Genomic DNA, 14,687 nt, shown 5'->3' on the forward strand with positions numbered 1-14,687 from the left:
TTTTTTTTTTTTGGATGTTGTGCTTTTGTCTTTGGGATTAAAAATATTTGTAAATGTATGTATGTCAGTTCAAATTACATTTCTGTTTTATATGAATGGACAATAAAGAATTATTGAGATTGAGGTAAAGGCCTAATGTACTTAGAAGAAAGAAACAATAGTAGGCCAGATAGTATATTTTTTGTATTAGACCGTAGTCCACATTCCGTTGTTTTATTATGCATCTTGCATGAAACATATTGTTCTTGTATATTCTCCTTTAGATGTTTGACTTCACGACTTCACAACTCCAGCGTAGATATCACCACTTTCTACTGTATAATGGATAACCTGTGAAATTAAAATAAATTTTTTTTTCTTTAAATAGTATTAAGTTTACTAAATGAAAAGAAATTTCAGAGGACATGGGCTGAATTCTGTAACACCTTGAATTGAAGCCCAATGAGCTTAATCTTGAGAATAAGCCCATTTCATATTAAAACCCGGCTTTAGTGTGCAAAATTAACCTTGCAAAAAGCTCATGGGTTTCTTTTCGGGATAGAAACAAAATTAAAAATTAAAAACACGTCCCGAAACACGCTTGGTTTATACAGTTAGGAGACTTAATACCACAATACAGACTGGTGTTACAGTGGCCCTAATTTATTGTTTTATAGTAGTAATTCCCAAAATTTACAGCATTTCATTTAAAAAAAAGCCCCCTTTACTTTGCAAAATTAGCCTCGAAAAGAAGACCATCCACAGGTCGCAGGGTGTTATGTTTTTTTCTCAAGTAATGCCTCCTAATTGACTGTGGTCAAGACTAATGGAAGCATCATCATTCTCAACACATTATCTTATTCTATTCTAGTAAAATTACATTTTTTATAACTTGGCTGGGATCTCAGTAAGTCTTTATGATCATGCAGTAACACATTTTGACGGAAATTATCATGCGTGGTAGTTCCACACAGTATGAAATTAAGGGGCATTTATTTAAATATATACGTAACCATTTTATATGAAGAAGAAAAAAATGTCTCCTTGAATAAACACCCACTCAAAAACCCTTCCCAACAATAGACGCCCTGTGGCTTTTATTCGTATAAATACGGTAAACACAAACTTTTCTGCACACCGTGTACTTCTATAGGTTTTTTTTATTATTTTATAAAAAATGAATATTAATCATGATAATAATAATATTAATAATGAAGATTGTAATTTTTTTTTAATAGTTTAATTTTATGTAGTAGACAAGAACCAGAAGAATTACAGCGTGAATATCAACGCTAGCTTGTGATTCCAAAAAATATATTGTGTCGGCCATGATGAATCTACCTCTCTTCGGTATGAGTTATTGGCAATGCTATGATGTTTTTTTATTGTCTGCAGTCTAAGCAGATCACCATTGGAAATGCTTTTCCATGGAATGGAACCAGCTTTAGTCTTGATCACTTTGAGGTGTAATTACAGTAAAGAAAATCATCGACAGATTCAAGGGTGGGAGAACCTGGTCTGTCTCCTCCCACTCATAAATATGGTTACAGTTGTAGTAGCTGTCTTCTTCAGAAGACACATGGCTGTCACTGATATTGGCATTATCATTGATGTTAAACAAAATTAATTGGAGAATTAAAGGATTACATTCAAATCTGTCATTTCCAGTCTCTAGAAATTCCATAGATATAAAAGTTTCTACCTCAGCCCCAACCATGTGCTGTGGACCCTATTTGTAAAATTGCCTTTTAAGGACCCCTCAATTTCAAATTCCTGTATCTGCTACTGCAAATTAATGTATTCATTCTGTTGTGTAGGCCTATATGCTGTGTCATGCTTTGCTGAATGTAAAAGAAAACACACAAAAAGAATTATCCTATGGATATAAATAGACACTTGCCCAGAGCACCAGGCTTTGTCTGCCACCCCTTTTAACAATCACTTCCCAACAACCTAAGGTTTTGTTGGCTACCACATATGGCATTTCATTTTCATTTAATTTTAAATATTTATTATGTATCAAAAAAGGTCTGCTAAAGTAGCTGAAGCATCTATGAAACAGGATACAAACTTAAAAAATAAAAGCATTTTAATATTATTATGAATGCTCTTACTGATGGTTTCTTGTTTAACCTCACTTCATCAGCAGACACATACATCTTATGTGCTTCCATAGAATAAGAATCATTATTTGTATTAGCATCTTCATTTTGTGACGGTGATGCCACTGAATCTTCTTTAGCATCATCCTCATTCGGTGGAGATACCGCATCTGATATGTCATCAGCTTCGTCCTTGAAATTGAATAAAATAAAACAATGATAATAATATAAGACATGTTTGATACAAATGAAATAGGATTGAAAAAATTGTAACTAAATTTTAATCAGCAGTACAAACATTAAAATACACAAAATGAAAGAGGAGAGCTGTGGAGAGACAAAAGCGGTAATAACTACTATCACAAAGTGGCGTGCCTCTTCAAATCCTATTTCCATAAACCAATAACAACCATTAAAATAAAAGAACTTAAACATTCCACACACACACATACACACACACACACACACACAAATTGATTAAAGAAGCCAATAAGAACCCAACGAAAATTCTCACACCCGACCCAAAAAAAACGTATGAATTCAAAATGGCAATTATTTATTTTACAATTAAATATGTTAAAAACTGTAATATAATTACATTAGCATAAAAATATAACTGTACATATAAAAATAAATTTACATAGACCACATTAAAAAAAAATCAAAATGTAACAATTTAGTGTGATTAAGTATTAACAGTTGGGCAAGTGCAATTAATTATTTTAAAAGAAGTTCGGTTATATTGAACTTTTATTTTAATGTAAATAGAAAAAAAGTTCAATTATTATATTGTAAATAGAAATATTTTTTTCAAACTAAGATTTGACGCATCTCATTTCCCCTCAACAATACACTTTTTGTTTGCAAGCTGTTTATTAATTTTATTTCTTTTTGTATTAGTAAATTGTAGGTGGAGGTTCACATCATTGCTGATAATAGTGGCATAAGGTTGCTTTTGAACCGTCCTAGGGACTACTCTTTTGTAAACATGTGCTTTGTTTTGTTTTGTAATTGTTTTCCTGAATAAATAAATAAATAGATTGATTGATTGATTAAATGATTGATTGATTGATTGATTGATTGATTGATTGATTGATTGATAAATAAATAAATAAATAAATTAATTAATTAATTAATTTAAAACTTCAATAATTGAAGCCTATGATCTTACTGGGTTTCTCTGATTTAACTTCACTTCATCAGCAGACACATACATATCGTTTTCTTCCATAAGATGAGGACCACCATTGATACTAGCACCCTCGTCTTGTGATGGTGTTGCCACATCTTCTTGCATATCAGCATCATCATTTGATGGAGATATTGCATCAACTATGCCATTCTCCTGCGGGTTAGGAAAACCGCCAATCTCAATGTCTTCATAACTTTGAGTCATAAATGGTGTTGCATCTGGTGTATTTTGTGGATTTCCCGCTGAGCCATTTTGTGGTGAAGTCTCCATCTTCCGTGTGACAATCTCACTCTGGTCAGCCCTTCCTATCAAAACATTCTCTGATGCGGCTCTCTGTCTATTTCCAGTTTCATCCTGACGTTCCAATGCTTTCCGTCTTCGGATGTACAAATACATTATTAGTAAAAGAAAAATGATGCTTATGAACACTGCTACTCCAAAACCAACACCGATAAAAATGAAAAGTTCATCTTGTTCCACCATTTTTTTCTAGATTTTTTTATGTTATGAAATCGTCAGTATCTGAAAGAATTGAAAATTGGTCAACACTGATTATTCTATAAGGAAGACAATTCACAGTTGTTTCGCAACACCAAAGTACAAGTGGGTACCTAGTAGGTTCTGACACAAAATGTGCCGATTACAGACTACATCATTATGGAATTCTGCACAGGGAGCTGAGACGTGTTCCATATGTGCTTGATCCAGGTAATAATGTGAAGGGCCCGGAGGCCTTGTTGGCATAAAGCACTCTAAGTTTGTTACGTGTTACTACTATTATTTAACCTAATCAGTTGAAATTGTTGCGAAAGTTTTTGTTTCATTGCTCCTTGTAAATTGTGTAGTATGTTGTAGCACTGATGGCAAATTACTGTAGATGATGTATTCTTCTGGTGAAAGCTCTATGTTTGCATTATTTAAACCACTAACCACTAGCTTATCTTGACACAATTACAATAGATACTGGTATTAGACCAGAGGAAATTGATGGATGATGATGATGATTATTTAATATTTAATTAAACTTTGTATTGGATTTATAACAATCTTCTCCAATTGGGAAGGGAGAGGGAATTCTCTGAACCCAATAGGAGGTGGTTTGGTGCAGCGGCAATGGTTTGGTTTTTCAACCTCGAGATTGGAGTTTCAATTCCTCGCTGTGCATTTCGCTTGTGTCGTTGAGCAAGGCATTTCATGTACATTGCTTCTCTCCACCTAGGAGTGTAAATGGGTACTTGGTGGGGGTTGCCTGCTCCTGCGCTGATTACCAACACCAACATGTTGACCCCAGTGACCAGGGTTAAAAAAACTGCGCTTTATAACCTCAAGAAAGAAGAGGCGCATTATAAATGCCCATACAAGTGCCAGCACCAGTAGAAGCTATCTATATCACCTACTGTATTTTCCCTACAATTTCATACAATTCAATGTTAATATTTATGAATTGGAACTAATTACAAAAATTATATTCTAAGCATAGACACTGCTAGTGAGTGCTTGCAATAGTAAGTGAAGTTGTCTGTAAAGTTCTACCAGTGTTTTTATTTCATTATTTCAAGTCTACCACACTAACAGGGTTCTATCTAATTTAAAAATTTTAATTTAAGCAGAATCTTAGTCTATAATCAACTTACCTTCAACTTTTGCTGCCCACTCATTTGAAAGAGTACTGCTACAGTACTATACTTATAGTATGAGGAAGTAATTTAGGGGGTTTCACATGATTTGTTCTGTGTTTAAAAATATACTTCAGAAGTACTGCATGTATAACAATATATATATTTTGTTCTTTCAGTGCATTACAAAGGATGCCTCTCCATTACCTTTGAGTAAATAGACTTTGTTGTCATACATTATAATATCTGTTAGCTTGGTGTATTTGGTATTTGTAGAATTCACAGTCTAATGTTCAATGATGCATGTACATGCCATCATAGCCGGTTAAAATACAATTTCTGTACTATACAATTGAAATACAAAATTGTATTACTGTGAGTAACAAGAAAAAGAAAAAAAAAACAAACAGGTAAAGAAAGACAAAGAAAGGAAAAGAAAAAGAAAAATAAAGAGAATGAAATGAAAAGAAAGGCAAGAAATTGAAAGAAGATAGAAGGAAAAGGAAAAGAAAGGAAATGGTAAAGGCGAAAGAATCAGAAAAGTGAAAAGAAAAATGAAAGGCAACAAAAGGGAAAAAGTAACAAGAAAGGAAAATGTATTATAAAGGAAAAGAAAAGAAAGAAATAAACAAGGAAAATGCATTATAAATGAAAAGAAAGAAATGAAAAGGGAATAAGAGAAGGAAAAAGTAAGAAAGAAAAGGTAAAGAAAGAAATTATACTAATAGGTAGGTAAAGGAAAAGAAAGAATGGGATTGAAGGAAAAGAAAGAAAAAGGGAAGTAAAGGAAAAGATGTATAGGACTGAAGGAAAAGAGGGAAAAAGGGAAGGGAAAAAAAAGGAAATAAAAGACATGGGAAAAGGAAAAGAAAAGTAAGCAAGGTAGTAAATAAAAAAAAATAATTATTAACATAATTATTGAAATGTATCAAAGAAACTTAATATTATATTTTTCAAATGATTCATAACTTAAAATAAATCAAGTTAAGAATATTTATATAGTAGATTTACATTTATTATTTTAGTTTGGGTGATAATTTATCTTAAATCCGGTTGTAAAAACCCATAGAGGTATTGTATTACTGTGAGTAACAAGAAAAAGAAAAAAAAAAAAAACAGGTAAAGAAAGACAAAGAAAGGAAAAGAGAAAGAAAAATAAAGAGAATGAAATGAAAAGAAAGGCAAGAAATTGAAAGAAGATAGAAGGAAAAGGAAAAGAAAGGAAATGGTAAAGGCGAAAGAATAAGAAAAGTGAAAAGAAAAATGAAAGGTAAGAAAAGGGAAAAAGTAACAAGAAAGGAAAATGTATTATAAAGGAAAAGAAAAGAAATAAACAAGGAAAATGCATTATAAATGAAAAGAAAGAAATGAAAAGGGAATAAGAGAAGGAAAAAGTAAGAAAGAAAAGGTAAAGAAAGAAATTATACTAATAGGTAGGTAAAGGAAAAGAAAGAATGGGATTGAAGGAAAAGAAAGAAAAAGGGAAGTAAAGGAAAAGATGTATAGGACTGAAGGAAAAGAGGGAAAAAGGGAAGGAAAAAAAGGAAATAGAAGACATGGGAAAAGGAAAAGAAAAGTAAGCAAGGTAGTAAATTAAAAAAAAAATTTTTAACAAAATTATTGAAATGTATCAAAGAAACTTAATATTATATTTTTCAAATGATTCATAACTTAAAATAAATCAAGTTAAGAATATTTATATAGTAGATTTTCATTTATTATTTTAGTTTGGGTGATAATTTATCTTAAATCCGGTTGTAAAAACCCATAGAGGTATTTTCATTATGCTATTATAAGTTCACAGTTATTATTATCATTATTTTACCAAAGTCATAGTGCCACTGAACATTGCATCCAAGGGATAGATCCAAAAGAGCAAATCCTAGACAGATTTAAGGAAATTACATTAAAAGTCTAAAGGCCTGTTTATACTTCAACGATAACGATAACGATGAAAAAGCTAAAAAGCAATTGTTCATATAGAAAATAAGAGAAGTTTGTACACTAGAACTATTCGATAACGATTTATCAGTTATGCGATAACAGCATATTTTGACAAATCAAATCAGATGACATCATAATCATGGAAAAACATTAAAATCGTAGTAGTGGCAACGATTTTATCGTTTTTCCATGATTATGACGATATCTGATTTGATTTTTAAAAATATTTTGTTGTCGTATACACGATAAATTGTTATCGAATCGACCTAGTGTAAAAACTTATCTTATTTCTTCTGTTTTCTATATGAACAATCGCTTTTTAGCTTTTTTATCATTATCGCTATTGCTGAAGTATAAACAGGCCTTAAGAGTGGCATTTCTAGTAATCTAAGTGTGTCATACATAACAATTATGTACCTTAGCCCCAACCATACAAATCTGGATTTTAACTGTAAAATTGCTTATCTGGGCACTCCTCCATCGCATTCATGGATCAGCCATTGCAAATAGGTTTCTTTTTCTTCATTTTGTTGTGTGTGTGTAGCCCTATTAGGATTAGTCATGTGCTCTGCTGGGCAGGGCTACTCATGGAGATGCGGAGACCTGGGCAGCAAAGCTGCTGGGGCATAAAGAGAGGGAATATGGGAGGGCCAGCAAAGGCATCCTGTGGTCTTCTAGCCCAGGTAATTAATGTAAATATACCTAACAGGGGAGGATGTAGGGGGTGGGGGCTGGGCCGGGCCCTGCCTCCCCCCTCTTTTAGAAAGTTAAAAAAAGGGAAAAAAAGAAAGAAAGAAAAAGAAAAAAATGATTGCCCAAAACGCCTCAGAGGTTATTTTCAGACATCAAAAAAACAAAAATTTCGCTGGGGAATCCCGGACCCCTAGGGTGATGTTATCTCGATCGGCCCCACTTTCGGCCCCCTTTTGGACATGTCTGGATCTGCTCCTGCCTAATTTGGATGATGAGAGACATAATAACATACATTTTTAATTTGAAAAACTTGCACATAATTGTGTTTTTCATAAGTCTCTTTTGACTTAAAAGTTAAAAATACAAGTATATACAAATTTATATAAAAATGAAATCAAATTCAAAAGTAACAGTAATTAATACTTTGTTTATTTTGAAAATATTTACAACAGTAATACTTAAAATGAAATTAAAGTAAACATATTTACATTACACTAACTGAAAACTAACAATTGATTTCATTAGGAATGATAGTTAATATATATAAAATGAAATAAAATACACAGATTTATATACATTTATCAAAAGCTAAAACGTTAGAATGTCATTCAAAATATGTTATATTTTAAAATTGTTTTGTCTCGGGTCCCTTTCCCAACCCCCTCTCCCCTTTGGTGGTAGTACTGCTGGGTGTAATACTGTAAACAGAAAATAAAAATTCCCCTTTTAATCAATTCACAATGTTTATATCCCTTATAAATAACCTAAATGCCAGATAAGGTAATTTGTATAAATGCTATTATTATTCAATTATGAAAATAAAAATTCCCCTTTTAATATAAATGGAGACACTTGGCCAGAGCAGGCTGCCTTTCCTTTTAACACCCACTTAACAATGTATTATAGAGCGTATCTGATATTGAACTAACTCTAGAAGAAATAAAAACCAATTGTATTCAGAGGAAAATCTGCCTATAATATTAATATGCGGCTGTTGTTTCTATTCATTACAAGGCGCGACATGACTCATTTTATGGTAGCGATAACATAATTCAATAATACAGTCCTTTTTTATTGTTAAAATCTGCTAATATACTGTGTAATATCATTTAAGTTACTATTCTTAATCACATTAAGTGTATATAATATGATATCAATTCAAATGTTTATTTCCCTTATAAATAACCAAAATGCCAGATGTGAACATGTATCTACCAAGAAGCGCCTCTTTACGGCTGCTAGGTAGTCATGGACCACACCCATACGCAATTCAGCACAATGACGCTGCAAGTTATGGGTTATTCTCCTACTTTACCTTTCCTTATAAGGTAATTTGTATAAATATCATTATTATTCAACAATATAACAATATTTCAGGGGTGTCAAAGCTGGGCACTCACTGTATGACCGCCGCGCCGCCCGATGAATGAACCTCTGCTTCTGGCGAGCGATAGACGAACGCCGTCGGCTGTTTGTCAGTATCAGTCTGAACGAATCCTCATAAAAATAAAGAGATCCGTTGGTTCTGCGCTCTTATGTGCGTTCATCGTCTCGTCGCCGTGCACGCAGTGAGTACTCCGCTTAAGTATCCCAGGAGTGGCAGGAGTCTCACTGAAATCGAGTGCCTCCCACACTCCCTTAAGCAAGCAAGAATCCCCCGGAAAATGACCCATCGCTCGAAAAATTCATATTTGCATGCTTTCTACTCACGGAAGTCTGTGCCGGTATCACCAAAAGCAAAATAAAATTAGTTGTGGTCAAGAAATCTCATTTATTTAAACAGATCTCTCCCCCAAAAAATTTCTTCCACTTGGTTGATTGATTTTCCAATTTTAGACGAATTGAACACATTTTATCTGAGTACCTCTTTCTCCTCTTCTTAAAAATCTGTGTATCTTAGTCCTTCTGTTTTTTTTCTACAAACATCAATTCAAATTTATTTGTATATTTAAGCACACCATGTTTTTTTTCTTTCTCTGTGGCCTGACTTTAAAAAAGAAACAATTTGGAGTATAGGCCTATCACTACAGATACTATAATAAAATATAAAGTAATCTACAATCCATTGTTTTAATGTGCTTCTTGCATAGTTAGACTCCCTTGAATGTATCTATACATGTTCCTCTACAGAGGATGCTTTTATCAGAAACATTTATTTTCATGCTTATGACTGAACGACTCCAACCACTTCATCTGCAGATGCATACACAACGTTTTCTTTCATAAAATAATTATCACTATTTGTATTAGCATCCTCATTTTGCGATGGATATGTCATGTCTGCATCTTTCATGATATTATTCTGAAAATTGAATAATGTACATTGTTAGTGTTTTTATGTGGGTATACCAGACCGACCAAGTCTTGTGCCTTGGGTGTGAGACTCATCATTTGAGCCTCTGTCAGGTTGTCACAGTCACTGGTGTGATGCAGTTTACTGTTCGTAAGTGCCAGTGAATTTGTGAAGAATCTGGTCTGAAATTTAATTTTTTGTTTACATTTCGGTTACCGTATGAATGGAATTAAATGTTTTTAGGTTGCTTCGTTTCTAGTATCAAGCTTGATATTACTGTATGATAGAATAAATATTTAATAAATACAGTCGTACAGTAGTTAAATACAGATAATTAAATAGGAATGTAACAATTTTTATTACTGAAATTACTGAAATACAAAATTGATATTACTGGGAGTAATACCAATGTCATAGTGCCACTGAAAATTACATTCTCCATGGCGGATCCAGAGGGGGCCACGTGGGCTGGCTTTCCTCAAAAAAAAAAAAAAAAGAACTAGAGATACTATGTTCAATAGAACATGAACCCAGTCATTTTTTAAGAGATAACCACTGTGACCTTTAAGCTCAACCTGTGTGAACACCCCATGTTTGGTAGCAATTGGTCCAATCATTACTCAATAGAAATCATAATGAAAGCTTTTCCTCTATTTGCGACAAAAGCTCATTCAGGTAAGTCAGACCTACATGGATTTATGCATGAACGCACTAAACTGCAGAAAACTCGAAATTCGTAGCTGCTATTGGCCTTAAGCACGTGACGTCATTCATAGACATGGTAAAAACAGTTCTTAATACAAAATTGTAAAGAAAAAATGATTAATGGTTATTTAAGCAACCAGCATGGGACTTACATGGTAAAAGAAAGCTTAATTTGTGAGTTACAATTGACTGTTCACCCCGAGGTTTAGCGACCTGTCGTTGCAGAGTTATGGTAAAAAGAAGCAGGAAGTATACCAAAAAACACTCTAATTTTAACCTTTTTTCCTATGCAAAAGCATAAGAGATAGTCAATTTTGAAAGAAAAATGATCACTCAATTTTGCATTAATTGTGAAAATATATAGATGATTATAAAGCTTAAAACATCTAGTTTCATAATCCGATCGCCCCAGATTGCCAAATGCCATTCAAATTATATAGTCTATTTTGTGAGAAAAGGGGGTCTAGTTTTGACTCATTTACAATGTTTATGTGTGCAGTGAACCGTTAAGTGAGCAGATGTCCTCAAGTTTTCATTATGATTTGATAATTTTCACTATAGTGACCCTTGTGACTTTTGACCTATAGGTGAAGAGTCGTTTTTCATGTTTAGAAGGTTCTAAGGCTCGCTCCTGGTAAATTCGAGCACAATTGGAGTTTTTTGAAAATTTGACCCCGATGACCCCTATGTAACCCTGATCCCTACCCTGGGGTGTAGGAGGTGTCGCCGGTTCTTAATGACGAAATGTGATTGAATTTTGTCCAATGGTTTGCCATTAGTAGCATTTTGAAATGTTACTAGAAAGAACAAAAAAATAACCCTTTAATGACCTTTGACCGTAAATCTCTGAACACCGGTTCTTAATGATGAAATGTGATTGAATTTCGTCCAATGGTTTGCCATTAGTAGCATTTTGAAATTTTACTAGAGAGAACAAAAAATAACCCTTTAATGACCATTGACCGTAAATCTCTGAACACCATAGAGACCCTACCTTATGCCAGTACATATGTGCCCAGGACAAGACTGTGCTATGTTTTTTGTGACAGAAGTCTTTTATTCATTTTTTAAAATGTTTTTTTTACCCTAATGACCCTTATGTGACCTTTGACCCCAAGCAGTGAACACCCCATGTATGAGAGGTGTCACCGGTTATACTGACCAGGTTTGGTTGAAATTGGCACTAGTAGCATTATGAAATGTTGCCAGAAAAAAGATGAAAATTACCCCTTAATGACCTTTGACCCCTGAACACCCTATAGACTCTGTCTTATGCTAATGTATATGTGCAAAGGTCAAGACTGCTACGTTATTTGTGAGACAAGTAGTCTTTTATACGATTTTTGATTTTTTGACCCTAATGCCCCTTATGTGACCTTTGACCCCAAGCTTTTTTAATTAAATCGGTCCAGTAGTTTGCCACTAGTAGCCTTTTAAAATGTTGCCAGAAAGAAAGAAAGAAGAAACTGCTCGGAAACAAAACCCAGTCAGCAACATGCTGACTGGGTAAAAAGAGAAAAAAATGAGAGGACTCAAAGAAAGGAGAAATCGGGGAGCTCAGTACTCCAAAACAGCTTGAATGGTCATAGACGCAACATTATCTTTTGATTGTCAGTGGCAGTTCAATCATCGGATCTTTGTTGAAAACTATTTTTCCCAAAATATTCCCATGAAATTACACAGCATTTCTCGATCACTTTGGAATGTAATAAAAAACCAACCAAAAAAAAGTTCCTGGGATTTCTAAAGTAGCCGAAGCTTCTTTGAAACATAGGATACATACTTAAATAATAAAAACATTTTAATATTTTTGTGAGTGCTCTTACTGATTGTTTCTTGTTTAGCTTCACTTCATCAGCAGACACATACATCTTACTTTCTTTAACATCGTCCTCATTCTGTGGCGATACAGCATCTGACATGTCATCAACTTCGTCCTTAAAATTTAATGATGAAAAACAATGATAATACTATGGTGCATGCTTGACATGTCCCCTTTCACCTTCAACAGAACATCATTTTTTTGATACAATGAGAAATTTAAAGTATTTGAAGCTGATCTTACTGAGTTTTTCTGATTTAACTTCACTTCATCAAATGCATACAGATAGTTTTCTTCCCAAAGATGAGGACCATCATTGGTATTAACACCCTCATTTTGTGATGATGTGGCCACATCTTGTTGATCTATGCCATTCTTCTGCTGGTTAGGAACACTTGTTTTTTCTGATGCATTTCGTCGTCGGTTGTACAAACACATTAGCCAAAGAAAAATGATGCTTATGAGTGCTGCTACTCCAAAAATAACACCAATAGCAATGACAACATTATCCATCTTTTTCCATTTTTTGTAGACTTTTTATATGGTAATCATCAGTATATTCTGAAAGAATAAAAAATTGGACAACACAACATGCACTATAATGGTCTTACTCCGAAATCGGTGTGTCTGCACCCACCGCCAACTCTCCGATTTTGGAGTTTTCGCGTAGTATACGCGAAAACTCCAAAGTCAAATTTACTGCGTGCAGCGCATATGCTCCAATATCTGATCCGAAATTATTAAACAAACTCTATATATATAGAGAGAGAGCAAAACTTTTAATCAACCCTCCGATTTAGGAGTTTTTGTGTGTTATAGGCCTATGGAAAAACTCAATCCTCCCATTTCAGACTTTTTGGGTACTGTAATATTTAAGCCTGCTTTGAGACCATGAAATAACAACGACGAACACTAGATAACGTATAAAGCTGATTTTAATAACAAGGTTGTATTTCACCTTGTACACGATGGACCGTAGCCATCTTGGTAGCACCTAGCAACTAGAGAAGGCGCTGGACCGATAATCTTTATAATAGATATTACAGGTACTACTGTTATTAATTAAACAAATTCTCTATTTATTTTTAGCCCACTCTCTGAGAGAGAGGGCTTATATGAGGAATTTGAGCGAATTTTGAAGTCATTTGTTTTTCTATCTCTTCCTTCATTTGTGACGCGATTAGGCTGATCTTGCAATAATATGGAAGAGAAGGCTTGGGGAATTTAAAGTATGAAGAGTTTTTGCGAAAATGTTGTCGGGAAATATGTGAAATTATATGTTTTTATATCATATCTCTTAACACTAAGATGGGTTTCCTATGAAAGCGTGTTCGTCATTGATCAGATTGCAAATCAGCTGTATATTCCACATTGTGTTTATCAACCAATCACGGCCTGGAATGGTAACTTTGCGGCTAATAAATGCGTCTGCACGAGTCTAGTTGTAGCGAAGAATGAGCCGTTTTGTGGTGCTTGCAAGCAGGGTTGCCATTTGGCCTTTTTGACGGCCAGATTCCTCAAATATGGCCGTATAAAAATTTGCCTGGCCGTAACATTTGAAAAGTCACGGCCAAACTATATTTGGCTGAATTTTTGAAAAGTTTGCATTTTTTTTTCAATATAGGCCTAATATAACATAGACTTGTTTTGGATATGTTGTTTTTGTTAGCTTAAATTCTATATTTGATTCTTATCATGTACCTTTGTTTGTACTTGCACTAAACACGTAATCTAGGCCTATGTTACACGGACCCCTTTAGCCGATAAGACGTAAGAGAGTTCATTTAAAAGATAATTGCATTTAATAATTTAAATTGTTCGGATGAAATACTGTATATATTTTTTATACGAAGTTTATCCTCGTTTAAGCTTTATGAAGACAGTTCAATGCAAGTTTTACCATATATTGTGTGTCTTTGTATATGTTCCATCCTGGTGGAGGTTCTATCTTTTTTTAAACTCTTTTTAATATAAATTAAATACTGTACTTTAATTAATTTATTTTTGTCCATATGGTAATGATGAAGATCGTTCGTGTACCTATTGACTGATGAGGCATGATTAAAAGTGCCTTTCATTATCAATGGATTACATTTCAATCCAACCATGGTATAACCAGTCGATGGATAGCCCAGTAATGAGATATTTTGTTTAGATTTCACAGCGTGTTCCATGTACCTCCTCCATATATTAAAATTAAAATTATAAAATTAAATTATTAAAACATTGCCTATAATCTAGTAGTGATCTAGTATATTATTTAATCTAGTAATGTATATATATTTAAAAACATATTGGGCAATTATTCATACTACTTAATACTGTACAGTTATACACATCT

The 14,687-nt window shown here is 33.5% G+C and overlaps 2 protein-coding genes across 3 annotated transcripts in view; both read right to left on the bottom strand.

Annotated features, from left to right (window-relative positions):
* On the bottom strand, positions 1 to 5,072 carry LOC117120926. Its single transcript, XM_033266029.1, has 4 exons — positions 4,908 to 5,072; positions 3,253 to 3,795; positions 2,094 to 2,273; positions 1 to 330 (listed from the first exon to the last, which is right to left on the bottom strand). The coding sequence occupies exons 2-4, from the start codon at positions 3,754 to 3,756 to the stop codon at positions 274 to 276; spliced, it is 741 nt and encodes a 246-aa protein (XP_033121920.1). The 5' UTR covers positions 3,757 to 3,795; positions 4,908 to 5,072; the 3' UTR covers positions 1 to 273.
* Positions 5,073 to 12,594: 7,522 nt separating this feature from the next.
* Positions 12,595 to 14,687, bottom strand: part of LOC117120925 — a 25,768-nt gene continuing 23,675 nt past the window's right edge. For both annotated transcript variants that reach the window (XM_033266028.1, XM_033266027.1), the window contains exon 3: positions 12,595 to 12,907. The gene's annotated coding sequence lies outside the window, so the exon portion shown is untranslated. The remainder of the gene's footprint in view (positions 12,908 to 14,687) is intronic.

This window comes from Anneissia japonica, unplaced genomic scaffold (genome assembly GCF_011630105.1).
Source record: "Anneissia japonica isolate Jap-2015-1 unplaced genomic scaffold, ASM1163010v1 scaffold1626_len201304_cov172, whole genome shotgun sequence".
Lineage (NCBI taxonomy): Eukaryota > Metazoa > Echinodermata > Crinoidea > Comatulida > Comatulidae > Anneissia > Anneissia japonica.

Coding starts and splice junctions, on each gene's coding strand:
- LOC117120926 (XM_033266029.1), bottom strand. CDS start 3,756: ATGGTGGAACAAGATGAACTTTTCATTTTTATCGGTGTTGGTTTTGGA. Junction 2,274..3,252: donor AGTTAAATCAGAGAAACCCA/GTAAGATCATAG, acceptor TTCAATTTCAAG/GACGAAGCTGATGACATATC. Junction 331..2,093: donor GGTTAAACAAGAAACCATCA/GTAAGAGCATTC, acceptor TTAATTTCACAG/GTTATCCATTATACAGTAGA.